Here is a 17,022-nt window from a genome sequence, read left to right as displayed (position 1 = left end):
CTTTCACTTCAAGTTTTTGATCAAGGCTCACTCTTCTACGCTTCTTGCTTGATTAGTAGGTTATGGAGCATTCTCATTTATTGTAACTTTATAATGACGCTACCCGAAGTGCTGAGCAGAGCGTTGTGGAGGGCAGCCGAGCGCAGCAGAACAGGAAGAGGGAGGGCTGGGTGGAGCTGGACCATCATACTAGCACTAGCTTATGTTGCATATTGCAGCTTTCAAATCTTGAACTAATCTTAGTTTTAGCATGTTAAATTATGAAATCTAGGACATCTAATTATTTATTCATACTTTGCATTCATACTATGCTGCACAGCAGTCGTACACCCAAGGACAGGTGAGCTGTAAAACATAATGAAGCACAATGAAGCCAATAAGGAAATATGTATTGCTCATAACTTTCATATCAAGGAGATGCCACAATGAAACAAAAGATGTGCTGGGCATATGGCATTAGGTAAGCAACAGTATTTATCCTGTTGTGATAAATTTCACTCTAGACCAGAGTTGGAATAGTTCATATTGAATTACAAAATAAATTACAAAATAAATGCATAACAATAATTAACCAGAAATACTTTGGTAAAGATACCAGGGTGCACTCGTTTTCATTTTTACTAAATTATGTATGCACATCAGTGCACATGTGAGACTGGCTGACACACAAAGCCCAGTGTGCATGAAGCTTTGACCCATAGTTTGGTGCTGACTCTGCAGTATGAGACAAGTGTGGGTGTATGTGAATGAGGGTGTGTGTGTGTAGGAGGGAGTGTATGTGCTAGGAGAACATCAGTGGAGCACACTTGCTAAAAGAAAGTGTCAGAGAAAGCACAGACAGAAACCTTTTTGTTTCTTTAAATAATTATTTTTATTTAGTTACTCTGACATTCCAGTACAATTGAACCTGTTTAAACACGTATTACTGACACAGAAGTTTCTGTATTGAGATGTTTATAATAAAAAGTCAGTAACAGTGACACAGCAGTGAGCTGTTAATCCACCCACAGAAAGCTGAAGACTGAACACATTTCATATTGTGTTACATTATATTTGGCAACTTGGTTCATTATTACTCCTGTTCCTATTTTTTTATTTACTCCTGCATGTGTGTCTGTCTGTACCTGCTGATTCTGACCTCAATATGTCTCACAGTGATACTATGCAGTAGCTTCCCTGCTGTTAAGACTCCTGAAGAGAGCTCCACGCTGAGTGGCCTTCATGCAGACTGGAGAAGTTAAAACCTAAATGTATTTGCTTCATTTTAAGACACTCTCAGCTGTTTGATTTGGTATTTAACTTTCTAAATGTTAGTTATTGTTTTAAAACTTTGCCTACATAAAGTTTATATCCAATTAGAGAGTGAAGTACATCAATGTTGTTTGCTATTCCTTCCAAATCCTGGAGCACTCTAAGCTTTTTAATGCACTCAAATTTAAACAACAACAAAAAGTTCAGTTTTTCTCTTTCTGCAGTCAAAGTGATGCTTTTACATGAGCACAGAGAAGGAGAGGAGGGCACTTTTTAGGTAACAGCGGCCATCTCCGCCTCTAGCTAGGCATCTCTGTGTGTGCACGTGTGCATTAAGTGCATATCTCTCTAACCTCTACTCTACTACGTTTTACATGTGGGTAAAAGTAGGATTCATGGCAAAGTTGCTGTATTAGGTTGTGCAGATGTACCTAATAAAGTCAATAAGTCAATAGGACAGATCTTTATTGAAGATCATATAATTCAGAAGTGCAGTCAGCTTCCAGTGAACCTGGACCTCATGTCAAAAGATCCCAGGCTAAACTTTTCAGGTCAGTGGGTCTGTGATGGTGGAACAAGCTACCCACCTTGGCACGCTCAGCAGCCTCACTCCCAATCTTCAAAACTCTGTAAAAACAGAATCATTCCACAACTTTCTCTGCATGTAAATCTTTAAAAAATATCTTCTCTTGCACTTTCATCATCTCCAAAACACTTCAGACAACTGATTTATTTTATTCTGTTCTTTACCATTCTGACTTTACCAGCAATTTGGACACTTTTCTAGTGTAAACACACAAACTCAGATGTACATAGTAAAAATCAGCAAACTGAAAAATATCACCAATTATTCCCTTCAAAACTGAAAGCTATAAGGGGAAATGTGCAGAGCAATTGTTGCCATTTTGTTGGATGAACACATTTTTCACATGCAGAGTAAATATTGACACAATAGCTGCAGTGGCCTGAGCGTGACAGATACACCGACCAGCAGAGTGTCAGTAGTGACAGTCAGGAGCAGATGTCTGATGTGATATACAGACCAGACAGCAGAATGAGGACAGCCCATCTGTTACTGTTACCATCAGTGTCCCGTCAAGAGTCCTTACAAAGAAAGATACCTCAAATCCAGTCTTTTAGTGAAATACAGTACTCTTGTTACTGATCATGTTAAACTGGGAGTCCAGCTATGTAAACTACAGAAAACCTGCTAAAGGAACGTGGCCAAAATCAATGCAGCAAAATCTGAGATGAGAAACTTTGTCTTTTAGTCCTGTCATGGGTCAAGATCTAAAAACAGTTGAGTCTATAATTCCCTTTAATTAACACAACTTAGTGGCATCTTCATTAGGCTGAACATGCATGGTAAATGCCAGTTTCATTTAACTCCACACCACCAGCTTGTAACGGAGTGATTAAAATATCTGCCTACAGCCAAGATGACAGCAGAAGACATTACACAACTGTTTTCACAGGCTTACTGAATCGGTCTTCTGTTGTTGTCAGTCATGTAGCACTGACAGGAACAATATTGCTGTTAAGTGTTGAACATGGATTTTCCTGTTTGCTGTGGAATCTCTGCAGATATTGTTTGTATGGGCAGTGGAATATGTACCCCGCTTTCAACTGCAGACTGAGTATATGTGGGTCTGGAGTAGCAGCTCTGTGCCTGTGGGTGAAGCTGCTCGAGCCCACGCAGCCCTCCCACTCGCTGCAGAGGATGGTGTGCATCAGCAGCTGGAGAAACGCCACATCAGAATGAAAGCTGACGTAACGCCCTCAGGACAGTGAGTGGTGTAGTGTGGTATAAGGTACAGCTGGACTGTTTTTAAGGAAAACATCATCTTGGACTTATTTTATTCACTTCGCTGAGGCGGCTGTAGTATCAGCCTTCATTTACTGTAGGAAATTTGTCTTGTCATTTGTGCAACATATTTAGTATTTTACAGAATTTAGATTCAGTATTTTTTATAAATAAAGATCTCATATTGTACCATATTTTTCCTAATATAATTGTAAAGTACTGTCTACTACTAAAGTACAAATGTCAGGTCCACTCGGCACTACTTATGGTAAACAGAGAACCACATATGAGAAAACATCATCCCAAAGTATGGTGGAGGGAGATTCATGATTTGGGGCCGCTTCTCATCATGGAAGAGAAAATAGATAAAGAATGGTCCACAGTTCCTGTGAGTCTAATCCACAGATCCAGGAAGTGCTTGCTTTAAGGTTATTGATGCCAAAGGTGGTTTAAAATGTTTCACCATCAGTTTATATATTGAATGGGTGTCTTCAATAATGATGTGAACTATTGTGGTTTAGAAATATAGTGTTTGTTTATTTTTGTGAAGATCAAATCACATTTCATGAATAATTTATTAAACAAATTGCAAAGAGTTCACTTACTTTTTCATGGCACTGTATATGTATAATGTGGTTTCTGTGTATGAAACAGTATCTCATGATAAGAAAATGTTCTTATATTTTGAAACATATTCTTTAACAGTAAAAAGTAATGTATTACAAAAGATAATTCAGATATTTTTGTAAATATACATATAATATTTTGTAATAAATATAACATATTTTGAAATATCTGACTAAATATTCACATTAACACAGTTATATTAATGTATTAATCTCAGGAAACCTTATTACATCAGTGCCATCTGGTTTGCAGTCTTTGGGCAGCTCTGTGTGTCTGTAGATTTTATCAAAACCTGAGTGAGTCAGCCGGGTTGTTGACCTCTGTGGATGAAGAGTCACTGCTCATAGTTAGTTTATCGTCTTGGTGAGATGTCTTGGCGCAGTCTGAAATAATCGCCTGCTGAGCACCAAATGGTGTAAAATTCAGTGTCAGAACAGGTTACCAGTCATAAAAATAAAATAAAATAATAAAAATATACACTATTTGTTCTGGAGCGGCTGGAGAGTGTAGGGGTGAGATCGTGCCAAATCTTCTTGAAGCCTTTTTAATGTGTATTTTGGTATATTTCCCTGTAAAAATGTGATTTACAATAGATTTAGTTTTTATTTGACAAATGTTGAGAATCTGATATGAATTAGTCCATATTTGACCATATTTCATTGTTTTCTCTTTTTCTGTTTCTTCTTTTTTTCAGTCGCTCTCTTTAACTCAAACACAAAGAAACACACAGGCTGCACTAGACGAATTACAATTGGATGGAGGAATGATTTCACTGTGGGGGAGGCCAAACTGAAACAGAAGGGGGGCAGGTGTACATAAGGAATGGTGCTGCCTTTAAAAGGGGGTTCAGAAAGGGGGAAATATTAAAACGAGTGCACACAGAGAAAAAGAAGGGGGAGGGGAGTGTGAGATAATTTATGATGCATTTTAATATACCGAGGTTTAATCTCTTTACACACACACACACACACTTTCTCACCCGGCTCCACAGTGTCTGCTCATAATTAATCCCAACATCTCAACAAGATCCAGCAAATATTTGTGGAAGTGATGAAACAGGCAAAAATGATCCAGACTATGGATGTTAAGCCTCCTGTATGTTTCACTTCCACTGGTCACAAATTTCTTTTAATGTTGCATTTCAGTACAGCAGCAACTACTGTTTATTTTCACCATCAGTTATTTTAAAAATTATTATTTTAATGAGAAACTTGATTCCTCTTCTCTGAATCTCATTAGCTCATTTTATTAGAGCAGATGATCTGATTACATTTTTAAGTATCTTTTGGAATAAATTTGCATAGTGATGAGAAAAAGTGATTTATATGAAACTGATATATGACTAAAATTTCAGGGTTTATGTTAATACATCCGAGGTGCTGTGTAGAAACATTCACTGGTTAAGGTGTTAATTAATCTCCTTAATGGCCTTATTGTCATAACAGGTTGTGTTTAATAGCTTAACTACATCTTATTGTGTTTCATTTGTTCAGCTGTTGACTAATTATTGTCTGGATTTCATCAACACATTTACTAAAAAAAAGAAAACATCTTACCTGTTCATCCAGGAGGGCCAACAGCTGATCCAGGAGAAGCCAGAGCTCAGCCCGGTGGTCCGGAGGAAGCTGGAGGAGATCAGGGAGTGCTGGCAGGATCTCGAGAGCACCACCCAGGCCAAAGCACGCCAGCTCTTTGAGGCCAACAAGGCCGACCTGCTAGTGCAGAGCTATGAAAGCTTGGACCAGAGACTGGGCCAACTGGAGGGTCAGCTGGTCTACGTGGACCAGGGACAGGACCTCACCAGTGTCAACAAGCAGCTCAAAAAACTACAGGTATGAGTGTATGATTGAAAAGCATTAAGTAAACCCCTCTGGTCTCCTTAAGGAAAACATTGACAATTGACAATCAGAGTTTTTCATCTTTTTCATTTGATTCATTAAATTCATAAAATGGGGGGAGGCACATTTGGTGGTTGAGATGGTGTTATACTCAAATATGCTTAAACATCATCACATATTTTCAATCAATATGGCAGTTAATGTCAGTAAATGTGAATTTGTTGTAGGTTTCCCACTGCAGTGCTTCCACTGGGGCTCAGAGACAGATGCTTGTGCAATAATAATAACAACAACTTCAACTGCTTTCAAAATCTAAACTCAATTCAAATCACAAATAACTAATTATCATGCCTTATTTATTATTATTTTTTGTAATTATAATGTAAGATCTCCTTGTACTTTGGCGGTCACCTGTGCCATTCGTTGTCTTGTTTTCTTAGGATTACACATTTATATTTGGACAGGTTTCTATTTATCAATTACACGACTCCTCTTTTCATGTTCTTGGTTGCTGGTGATTTTCTGACTCATTGTACTCAACCACTTCACTTTTTATACATTTTACTCTGTTGGAAGTTTATTTTGAAAATGAAGAAATACTTTCTGAAGTAACTAAGTGTATTTAAACCTAAATATGTTTCTGCAGCTCTGCTTCTTATTGTATGTGTTAAACTGTGTCAGAATGACTCATAGTTTACATTATTATCATCACACATTCATCTCATTAATCTTTAAGCAAACATCTTGTTTGCAGACTAACAGCAGCCTGCAATGCGTTCCTTTCAGCTTTTCAACTCATTTCAGCAAAGTCAAGCTCTTTGTTTTCATGCATTACATTAATTTTTAATTTGTGTTGATGTTTTTTGGAATTATATCATCTGCATTCTTGGCAATCTGCAATCTTTCATGAGCGTTTCATCCCAAGATTAAAAAACAGCTACCAGCATCTTAATCTATCTTTATTTTCTTATTTATATTTTTTAAACAAGTTACTGAGCACTACAGATCAAGACACAGATTCTCAAATTGAAAGTACCATATACAGCAAGTGCAGTCCAGTGAATTCAGAGATGGACAGAAACAGTTTATCTGTCCTTTTGAGTGTTTCCATCACATGGAAACTCTCAAAAGGACACATGATGAAAGTCTTAGAGTCATTACAGCAAAAACATGAGCAACTATATTAAAAATTGATAACTTTCTGAAACATCCAATCAGCAGGATTGAATTCCACAGTCAGCAATTTAATATTCCTAAATAAATATTAATTTGCTTTCACTTTATTATAGTAAACAAGTTGTAAAAAGCTACTTTTTACACATGTACACTTAATGTTGGGATGAAACTCTTCTCTAGATCTCCAGCAGCGACGGATTGAAGGAGTCAGATTCATAACAGCAAACAGCAGGCAGGCCTGGGCCATGCTGACACACAGATTCATCCTTTCATTACTTCATCATTTCACCAGACATCTCTCACTCTCCTCTCCCACAGCATGCCGCTTACAGCTTCCTTTAACAGGCCGCCATTTGCACTGCTTTCCCACATCATCCTAACTACAAACCAAACATCCAGCATCCATCCTGGCAAGGGGTACAGTAACCTACTACACTACACTACATGTCTGTCTCCATTTTTTTTTTTTTGCTGTATTGGCTTATTGCACTCTCACATAGCTTGTTATTTAAATGCTGTCATATGATAGGCAGCTATTTAAACATTACTGGGACAGTGTCATTCCATCTTTTTGGGTGGTTCACAAACTGTTCAGTATAAACAAAGCTTTTTATTTTAGCTGTTTTTGGTTTCAGTCGTAAGTAATTCCTTTCATCTGACTCATTTAATATTTTCATCTTCTCTCTCATGACTACATATTTATCGTTCACCTCCACCTGATTTATTCTGTCTTCCTCTGACCTACCTCCATCCTCCCTCCTTATCAACACATCCTCTTTTTTACACTTTGGTAACTTCTGCTCCACGCCCACTCTCCTCTATCCTCCTCTTCCTCCCACTCCCCTCAGACCATGGAGACCCAGATGGAGGAGTGGTATAAGGAGGTGGGGCAGCTCCAGGTGCAGGCGGCCTTCACTCCACAGCAGACACAAGTCAAGGAGACAGTCGCTGAGCGCCAGGCCGCCGTAGAGGCTAGGATGGTGCGTCTGATCGAGCCGCTGAAGGAGAGGCGACGCATCCTGCTGGCGTCTAAAGAAGTCCACCAAGTTGGAAGAGACCTGGAGGACGAGATTGTGAGTGAAAGCCGTTCATGTTCACTACAGTGGAGCTCTCAGGGTTACAGTCTGAACACTTAATGGATTTCTGGACACTTTATTTTCACAATAAGTTGTCATGTTTTTATTTTGTCTTTGAAGACTGTACAAATATATGATCACATACTGGTAAGATTATACCTGTTCAATGTATGTGTTGTACTCTTGGGGTTGTAGTTGTGGGTCCAGGAGCGCCTCCCAATGGCCACATGCCAGGAGCACGGATCCACATTGCAGGCTGTTCAGCAGCTCATGAAGAAGAATCAGGTAAGAATAACAGAACGAGTCTAACTACAGCATGTAACTGTGATCTTCCTGTGACAGATAAACATAAAAAAATACAAACTGAAATCCCAACTTAACCTTCTCACAGACCTTATGCTGTACTGAAACTCTACATCATTGTTTTAAACAACATAGAACATTTTTAAACTGTAACACTTCTCCAGACCCTTCAGAGGGAGCTGCAGGGCCACAGGAGCAGGATTGAGGATGTCCTGGAGAGGGCGGCGGTCATTGCTTCCATACGCAGCCCTGAGGCTGACTGTGTCAGGGCAGGCCAAGACCAGCTGGCCCAGCTGTGGGCTCTGCTCTGGACTGAGACAGAGAGGAGGCAGCTGGTGCTGGACGCCATGTACCAGGCCCAGCAGTACTTCTTCGACACGGCCGAGGTGGAGGCCTGGCTGAGTGAGCAGGAGCTGCACATGATGAATGAGGAGAAGGGAAAGGTGAATGTGCATTTGTCTGAGTTATGCTGACATTTGGATAAAAAACATGTAATACATTTGTTTATTTTAAAATCACTGTTTGTAGTCGGCTGTCAATAGGGAATCAGCTTTATAAAATTTGAGCCCTTAGAAGTTTTTATGTAAATTTTAGCTTCAACTCTTTACAAAGAGTTTTACATACAGGCAGGATTGAGCATTTATGCTGTGTGTGTGAACTATTTTTAAAATGAAACTCATTTCCTCCTCCCACCAGGATGAGCCAAGCACACTGCAGCTGCTGAAGAAACACTTGGTCCTTGAACAGACCATCGAGGACTATGCTGAGACCATCGGCCTGCTGTCACAGCAGTGTCGACAACTGCTGGAGATAGGACATCCAGACTGGTGAGAATGTAAACACACACATCCCCACATCATCTAACAAAAAAACTAAATGTAAATGTACACACCTTGTGTCAAAAATAAATTACAGGAAAGCTCCTGATTTTCTGCATTTCAACCACGACTTTTCATTTGATCTTAGCTGTTATGTTTGAGACTTGACTGACGTATAACAGAAGCAACAGACAACAAAGCATTTATTAACAAAACACCACAGATAAAAGATGATGATAAAGATGATATATACAAAGGCTAATATTACTCACACTCAGCACTCTAGCCACAGAAAGCTTTATATAGATAGTTAGACCATTTAAACGTCTGTTGTGGTTTCAAGTAAAGCACCATTCCTGTGACTTTTGAACATCTGATCGCTGCCGTCCTGCCTGCTGGTTTCTACTTGACCTGACACACTTTTGTCTCTTTCTTCAACAGTGAGCAGATCAGCAAGCGTCAGTCACAGATCGACCGTCTGTACGTGTCTTTGAAGGACCTGGTGGAGGAGAGAAAGAGTCGTCTGGAGCAGCAGTACTGGCTGTACCAGCTCAACAGGGAGGTAGATGAGCTGGAGCAGTGGATCGCTCAGAGGGAGGTGGTCGCCAGCTCGCCCGAACTGGGTCAAGACTTTGAGCATGTCACAGTAAGTGTGTCGACAGATGGTGTCTTTAGATGAATAATAGATTCAAGAACCTTTTTCTAAGGCACATATAGAAACCAAACACTGGTACCGTTCAAGTCAAGTTAATAATAATAAAACTGCTGTAAAATAAGGTCCCCCTCTGATTTTGAATGTTTATTTAGTCATTTATTGATCTTTTGTACTGTTGTTTCTATATTTCCTTTCCTATCTTGCCGCTGTACCTACTGTATCGTCAGGTCTTGCAGGAGAAGTTTACAGAGTTTGCATCAGAGACGGGAAATGTGGGGCAGGAACGAGTTACGGCTGTCAACCAGATGGTGGACGAGCTCATTGACTATGGCCACTCAGAGGCTGCTACCATTGCTGAATGGAAGGATGGGGTCAATGAGGCCTGGGCAGACCTGCTGGAGCTCATGGAGACTCGGGCGCAGATGCTTGCTGCTTCACACCAGCTGCACAAGTTCTTCTCCGACTCCAGAGAGGTGAGGTACAGAAAGAATAAAACTATGGTGGATTGATACAGACACAAATACAACATCATGTAGTGTTCTAAAAATGTTTAGAAGGACCAGTCTGATTTGAAGTCAGTATGCATTTTCTTTGTGCATCTAAGGTTTTAGTGCTTTCTTGTGATGGGGGGGACATTGAAAAATCTTATAAAGGGTCAAAAATGTAAATGACTGCTGATTATGCATCAAGGTCACACAAAATAAACCCATTATTCATTATTTGCCCAGCAGGAAGTCATTTTATTGTAAGCTGAACTTTTGTATTCACTGTATGGTGAGTTTTTAGGTTTGCTGTAAATTCCTATGATAATAAAAACTAAATATGTTGGCATTGCTTGACGTTTCAGGTTTTAGCCCAGATTGAGGACAAACATCGAAGACTGCCAGAGGTTAGGGCTCGACAGGGCAGCACTGCCAACACCAGCACCCTGCAGAGACTCCTGCACAGCTTCGAACAGGACATACAGCTGCTGGTCACGCAGGTACAGATGTCTTCAGGACTCCTGTACAAAAGAATCACACCTCCCTGAGTGATGATCACTTGTTTTTCCTTTACATATAGTTACCAAGTTTGTTTAGCATGCAGAGTCTCTGAAGAGGGGATCATTTTCAATCAGTAAAACAGCAATAATGAATACTATTTATATTTTCATATCTCTTCATGCACGCCAAAATCCCATTTACATGCCCTTTCTCAGGTTCACGATATTGTAGGAACGTGTGCTTAATAAAACAGTAAATTCAGTTGAATATACAGTAGATCCACAGTAAAGTTTGTTTTTTTTCAATAGTCTGAATATAAATCTTTGTAACAGCACTACCTTCTTACTTTGCATTGTTTTGCTTTATCTAGGCTCTATCATGCACCTGCAGAACAAAAACAGTAGTTTTCTTTAGTGAATAATTTTGCAAAATCACAGCTGCTCTGTGTCAACTTCAGTGACACAGTTCGTACCATTTGGCTCTGACAAAACACAGCTGTCAGAGCAGCTGTGTTTTGTGCGTCATTTGGAAAAAACAAAAACTCTTTCCATTTTTTATTTTCTGTTTCTTTCTTCTTTAGTTTAGCTTATTTCAGAAAAATCTGCTCCTCCCCCTCTTACAGGTGCGTCAGCTGCAGGAGAGTGCAGCTCAGCTGAGGACGGTGTACGCTGGCGAGAAGGCCGAAACCATTGCGTGCCGTGAGCACAAAGTGATGCAGTGCTGGAAAGAGCTGCTGACATCGTGCGAGGAGTGTCGAGTGCAGATCACCACAGAGACAGACAAGCTGAGGTTCTTCAGCATGGTCCGAGATCAGATCATGTGGATGGACTCGGTCATCTGTCAGATAGGAACAGGAGAAAAGCCCAGGTATCTTCACCACGGGAGTCTGTGTCAACCTAAGGACAAAAGAAAAACATAATAATGTGCTTTGTTCCTAAATATTATTTGACATTTTGCTGGTTTGTGGTTTTTTAGTTTCAGTTGGCATCAGCCTCAAGCTCGAAATTATGTTGAATTATGCAGACAGTTATTAGGAAATCATATACAGCATCATATTACCAGGAAGAAAATAAATTCTTACTCAAAGGAGAACTAACCAAGCTTCTTTTTTGTATATAAATCTATACCAAATCATCTTGTTGGAACAGAATCTAGTAATCAGTGCTGCAACATTTTTACTCCAACTCCATTAGAAACCCTAATTACCTCTGAAGATTTGATTAGAGGTTTCTCTGTGCAATATACAGCCTCTACCGTGCATCAGTTTTCTCTGTATATGATGGAAAGACACTGTAAATTATACAGTATCGGTTTGTGCTCCTACAGGGACGTGTCCTCAGTGGAAGTGCTGATGAATTATCACCAGAGTCTGAAGAGTGAAGTGGAGGCTCGCAGCCAGAGCATCCTGGAGTGTATTGAGATGGGAAAGACCCTGCTGGCTGCTAGAAACCCCGCAGCTGAGGAGGTGAGATAATAGGATATAGACCTCAGTTAAATAATTTACAGGGAAACATTAGATTGTTGCTGCAGCAAAAATTTATTTTCTTGGTTTTGAAAATCCCTCAGTGTAGAAAATTAATTACAAATGTTGGGATTGATTGATATATTCTCTATTAATACCAAAAACATAACAACATAAGAAATAGAACAATAAATACACGTAACTAAAATCTAAAACTAAACATTAGCACTATAGTCAGATTATATACAATAATAGTGCCCGGAAATATCCTGTATATTGTTTTTCTAGCACTAATTTTGGGTCTGATTTTGATTTTCAGATCAAGGAGAAGCTGGACAAGGTGGTTGCTAAGCAACGTGAGCTATCAGAGAAGTGGGACAAGCATTGGGAAGTTCTGCAGCAACGTGAGTGTACACACACGTTAAAGCTTTCATAAATATAAACAGATGTACAGAAACACAGAAGTACATAAAGCATGAGGAATGTGAAATAAAAAAAGCTCAAACTGCTTTTGAAAGTTGTTTTTTCTTCTCTTCTTCTCCCCTCAGTGTTGGAGGTTCATCAGTTCGCCCAGGAGGCGGTGGTGGCGGAGGCGTGGCTAACAGCTCAGGAGCCGTTCATCAGCAGCAATGAACTGGGCGGCAGCGTGGACGAGGTGGAGCAGCTTATTCGCCGACACGAAGCTTTCCGCAAAGCAGCCGCCACCTGGGAGGAGAGATTCAGCTCGCTGAGACGACTCACCACAGTAATATTTAATTATTATTGTGTAAATACATGCATGTGTAAATAGTTTGATATCAGAGATTCATTCTGATTTAAAATCTGGCTCTTTTCTTTCTGCAGGTAGAAAAGTTGAAAGCAGAGCAAAGTAAACTACCCCCAACACCTCTGCTGGGTCGTAAAGTCTTTTTAGACCCCCAAGATGCCTCACTCAGTCCTTCCAACCTCCCACGCCTTCCAATCTCCCCCGTTATGAGACAGACCATCTATGAACAGAATGAAGCCAGTACCCCTCCATCGCCTTCGCCCGCTACTCCTACACCTTCTCCTTCCTCTGTTGTTCGTCGACTGGGCTCAACAGTCGCAAACTACACCCCTGTGATGAACGGCTCCAGCTACCGCCAAACTCTGGAGGCCCGGCACAGTGGTGTGGTGGGTGTCGCTGCAGGTCTAGGCCAGCCCGCACCTTCCTCAATCGCATCCATTGCCACAGCGGCTATGTTAGTCTCAGCCAACCAGGTGCGAGAAAGCACCAGCGCCGCAAGAGACCAGGTGACAAAGGCAATGAGTCACCTCCAGCCTGGGCAGGCAGCGCGGGAGCAGGAGGTGAAATCATCCCCATATCTACGGCAACCGAAAATCAAACACCTGGATGATGCCGTAACGCCGCTTCTTGTCGCTAGCCGTCTGGAGAGAGCGAGGGAGAGGGGGAGGGAGAGAGAAATGATGATGGGAGAGATAGGGACAGAAAAACCAGAGGTAGCAGTGATGGCCGAGGTGGTGTTCCAAGAGCCGAGCCGGGAGCGGCTGCACAGCGAGCCCACCAGAGGGCCCCGGGGGTCCAGGACTGACCCGTTGGGCCACGCTGAACCCCAGGTCCAGACACACACATACCACAGGGACCACAGGATAGAACGGCAACTGTCCAGTGAGCAGCTGATCCAAGCACGCAGGGACGAGCTGCCTCAGGAGGTGTGGAGGGAACAAGCAGAGAGGCGGGAGAGACGGACACTGGAGAGACAAACGTCCAGCGAACAGGAGGGCCACGGGGGCCATGAGGGCCGGCGAAGAGAGAGGGACCGACACCGGCTGGAGAGACAGGAATCCAGTGAGCACGACACCGGGAAGGAGCACTCAGACAGACGATCAGGAGGAGGGTGAGACTGTGGTGTCTGTTATGTTGCAGTGCGAGTTGATATTTAGTGATTGTGGAGATTCCTGGACGCCGTTATTATCAGCAGCTTAACATAAGAGATGAGTTTTAATCAGTTGTAATAAAATGTCACAGAGCTTGGACATCACAGTAACAAGTTCTTCATTATTATATTCTTTCACAGAGAAAAGAGATCCACCATGGCCGAAATTGTAGAGCAGCTGCAAGAAAGAGAAGCAGCGCAGGTGTGTTCTTTGTTTAACATTTGATTCAAACAATCCCTCAAAGCTTTTCACCTTAAGAGCCGATGTCGTCTTCCAGAGTATGAAGAATAATTTGGTTAACATAGATCTTGATGATGCTATTTGCTTTTACCTGAATCACATCGAGAACACACTTCAAATCCATACCAAATCCATCCCTCTTCCACCCTCAGGCCCGTGGTGAGGTGCCTCGCCTTCCTAACGGTTTACCAGAGAAGTCTTCCCGTCCCGACCGCCCTCGAGCTAGGGACAGACCCAAACCACGCCGCCGACCGCGACCCAAAGAGCCAGGAGAGACAACGCGGCGGTCCAGGTCTGCTCCGGCTCAGAGCAGTCCGGCAGTGCCCCAGCCACCTACACACACCACACACCACGAGGGCTTCCTTTTCCGCAAGCTGGACATCGAGAGTCTGAAGAAGAGCACCAATAGGTGGGTGTTCAGTGTCCTAATAATGATCATGAGATGTAGCGTAGCTGATACGAGTCATAGAGGGGGAGGACAGGCATTGGTGTCATGAGTGTCAGACCCCCCCATCTATTAAATACGGACGAGTCCAGAGGTATTTCTCAAATCTTCTGGATAGTTAGAGTCAAAACCCATTTGGTTTTCCTCAAGGAGAGGTATAGGTCCAGCTCTATGTCTAGTATGACAGTTTCTTCTCCACAAAATTTCACAGTGATAGCATTAGCTATTAGAGGAACAGCGCTTGGATTTAATGGTCACAGTTGGATTTGGTACTTTAGATTATTTCTAATTTATGTCTATTGGGATTAAATAAACTGCCAAAATACATGAGTCAAATATTGTTTGAATGCTCATGTTGTTGTACCTGCTGTTCGTTTCTTATGCCATCACTGCCCCCTCCCTTTACTGATATAAAAATGATGACAGGGGCATGACTGAAGCATGCTGAACCATCAAGCTAACACACTCCGCTGGTGCATGACTGACAACAGCTCAGATCACGACATGGTTCTTCAGCTCTGCCTTAGATTTTCTCAGCAGACATGACTTTATGTTTCTATATCATACATACATAAACTGTATGTTTATCTATGTGCAGTTTGCAGACATTTGATCTTTTTGTAACTTATTTTATATCCTGCAAAGAAGAACTTAAAGGAATCATTTGTATTGTATAGAAAGTTTTAAAATGGACAATAATTGCTGTGTGACACTCGTTGGCACTTATAAATATTATTATTATTATTTATTATCATTATTATGTTTTATGCTTGGCAGTGGGTGAAGAACAACTACATTAATTAGTGTCATCTTAGGCTGTAGCTTTTTAGTATTTGATGTATGCCATCTGACAACAGGGACATGAATTAAAAGAGCAGCTTGCAGAATTCTAACCTTTTCTAAAATCCTAATGCATGATGCTTACGGTGCCTCCTGATCCAACGTGAGCCCACAGAGTAAATCACAGCAGAAGAGGCTGGCAGGCTGGCTGATGAATGCTGTGGGAGTAAAGGTTGATGAAGCTACAGTATTGATGGCGACAACTCGCTTAGTTTGCACACATACACATTTCCTGGCCTCGTCAGATGACCACCCTGCTTCCACCAGAGAGACGCACACATGGCAAAGTGTCTCCCTGCGCTGCCCTCTAGTGGCTGGGCTGACCACACACAGCTAAAAGCTCATCTTCCTGCTGAGGATGAGTCTGCTCAAGGCAATGGATGAATGTCTCCTATGTACATGCCCTGTTATGTACATGGCAAGGTAAAGCGTAACCCTGAATGGCTTAAATCTTACAAGTGTGAATATTCAAACAGCTGCTCGTGTGCTCTCTTTTTGATCTGTGTTTGACTGGAAGAGAAGATCTGCAGGTCACACTTTCAGGCTTTTTCCTCCAGTTAATACTGAGAAAAACAGGTTTATCTGTGAGGCAGCATTGAGATTCACCCTGTCTCTGATACACAGATACATGATGAGAGTATGTTTTTTATGCACATTAATATTTTCGTATTATTCAGGATAACCAAGTATGAAAGTTTCACATTCATTTTTTTGTGGGTTGGGGCCTTTTCAAACACAGATTACAGAGTAATATCATATAATAATAATAATGATAATAATAACCATATTTTCACGATATTGTATCACATTTCGGATGTCAGGGGAGTATTAATATGGAGGAGACTCCACTCCACCCTTAAAAATAATCATTTTGAGTCATTTTATGTGAACATTGCTGACAAAAGCATCTTAAATATCTTATAATCAGAATTGTTTACGTTGCTTTCTCTTCCCATAAACACAAACATGACAGATCATTTCCACTATTGGTTTTCTGTTCTGTTTCATTGTTCACAGAAATATCTGAAGTCAGGATATTGAGCTGCACACACAGCTTGGTCTGAATAATACCTACATTTGGATATAAGCTCTTAACTGGAATGCCGTGTGCATGTAAACACGTTCCCAGTGGAAAAAGAAGCACGAGGCTGCTTTGAGTCGTATTATTGCCAAAATCCATTTAACCAAACTCTCCTCTCTCCTTTTTTCCCTCCTCTTCTCCTCGGTGCTGCTGGCTGCTCCTCTCGTCTCTTCCAAGGTAAGTCATGTTTAACCCTCACAGACACAAACTGTACGTAGCCTCCCTGCGCACCCCTCCATCCCCACCTTCTGCGTTCGTCCTTCCTTCCGTCTGTTTGTGCGTTCGTCTGTGTTTGTTCAGCAGTGTGTTTCCTCCTCACTTCTTGGTGCCGGTCCATCCCGCCTACCTACCTGTCTGCTCTGGCCAGGTGAGTGAGGTGTTAGCTTAGCGAGAATGATTCTGCAGCTCTACCTGACTCCTCCCGTCTCTTCCCCCCACCACCACCTTCCCTCCACTCCTCCCCTCCTTCTCCTCTCTCCCTTCCTTCCTGCCCATTCCCGCCTTCC

The 17,022-nt window shown here is 41.6% G+C and overlaps 1 protein-coding gene and 1 long non-coding RNA gene across 4 annotated transcripts in view; one reads left to right on the top strand and one right to left on the bottom strand.

Annotated features, from left to right (window-relative positions):
* LOC113174199 (spectrin beta chain, non-erythrocytic 4) overlaps positions 1–17,022 on the top strand; it is a 61,959-nt gene that overhangs the window by 39,421 nt on the left and 5,516 nt on the right. For all 3 annotated transcript variants that reach the window (XM_026377995.1, XM_026377986.1, XM_026377979.1), the window contains 15 exons: positions 5,251–5,514; positions 7,545–7,769; positions 7,968–8,057; positions 8,240–8,518; positions 8,772–8,902; positions 9,335–9,539; positions 9,776–10,021; positions 10,396–10,530; positions 11,154–11,398; positions 11,858–11,996; positions 12,313–12,397; positions 12,542–12,738; positions 12,837–13,870; positions 14,051–14,111; positions 14,303–14,559. In XM_026377995.1, the coding sequence (XP_026233780.1) occupies positions 5,251–5,514; positions 7,545–7,769; positions 7,968–8,057; positions 8,240–8,518; positions 8,772–8,902; positions 9,335–9,539; positions 9,776–10,021; positions 10,396–10,530; positions 11,154–11,398; positions 11,858–11,996; positions 12,313–12,397; positions 12,542–12,738; positions 12,837–13,870; positions 14,051–14,111; positions 14,303–14,559 (3,593 nt within the window). The remainder of the gene's footprint in view (positions 1–5,250; positions 5,515–7,544; positions 7,770–7,967; positions 8,058–8,239; positions 8,519–8,771; positions 8,903–9,334; positions 9,540–9,775; positions 10,022–10,395; positions 10,531–11,153; positions 11,399–11,857; positions 11,997–12,312; positions 12,398–12,541; positions 12,739–12,836; positions 13,871–14,050; positions 14,112–14,302; positions 14,560–17,022) is intronic.
* Positions 11,889–17,014, bottom strand: LOC113174219. Its single transcript, XR_003299893.1, has 3 exons — positions 15,490–17,014; positions 12,500–12,698; positions 11,889–11,988 (listed from the first exon to the last, which is right to left on the bottom strand). It is a non-coding gene; the product is annotated as an uncharacterized LOC113174219 (long non-coding RNA).

The sequence above is a fragment of the Anabas testudineus genome, chromosome 13 (assembly GCF_900324465.2).
Source record: "Anabas testudineus chromosome 13, fAnaTes1.2, whole genome shotgun sequence".
NCBI classification, from domain to species: Eukaryota; Metazoa; Chordata; class Actinopteri; order Anabantiformes; family Anabantidae; genus Anabas; species Anabas testudineus.
The sequence above is the reverse complement of the archived record's forward strand: the minus strand, read 5'-3'. Positions and strand labels throughout refer to the sequence as shown.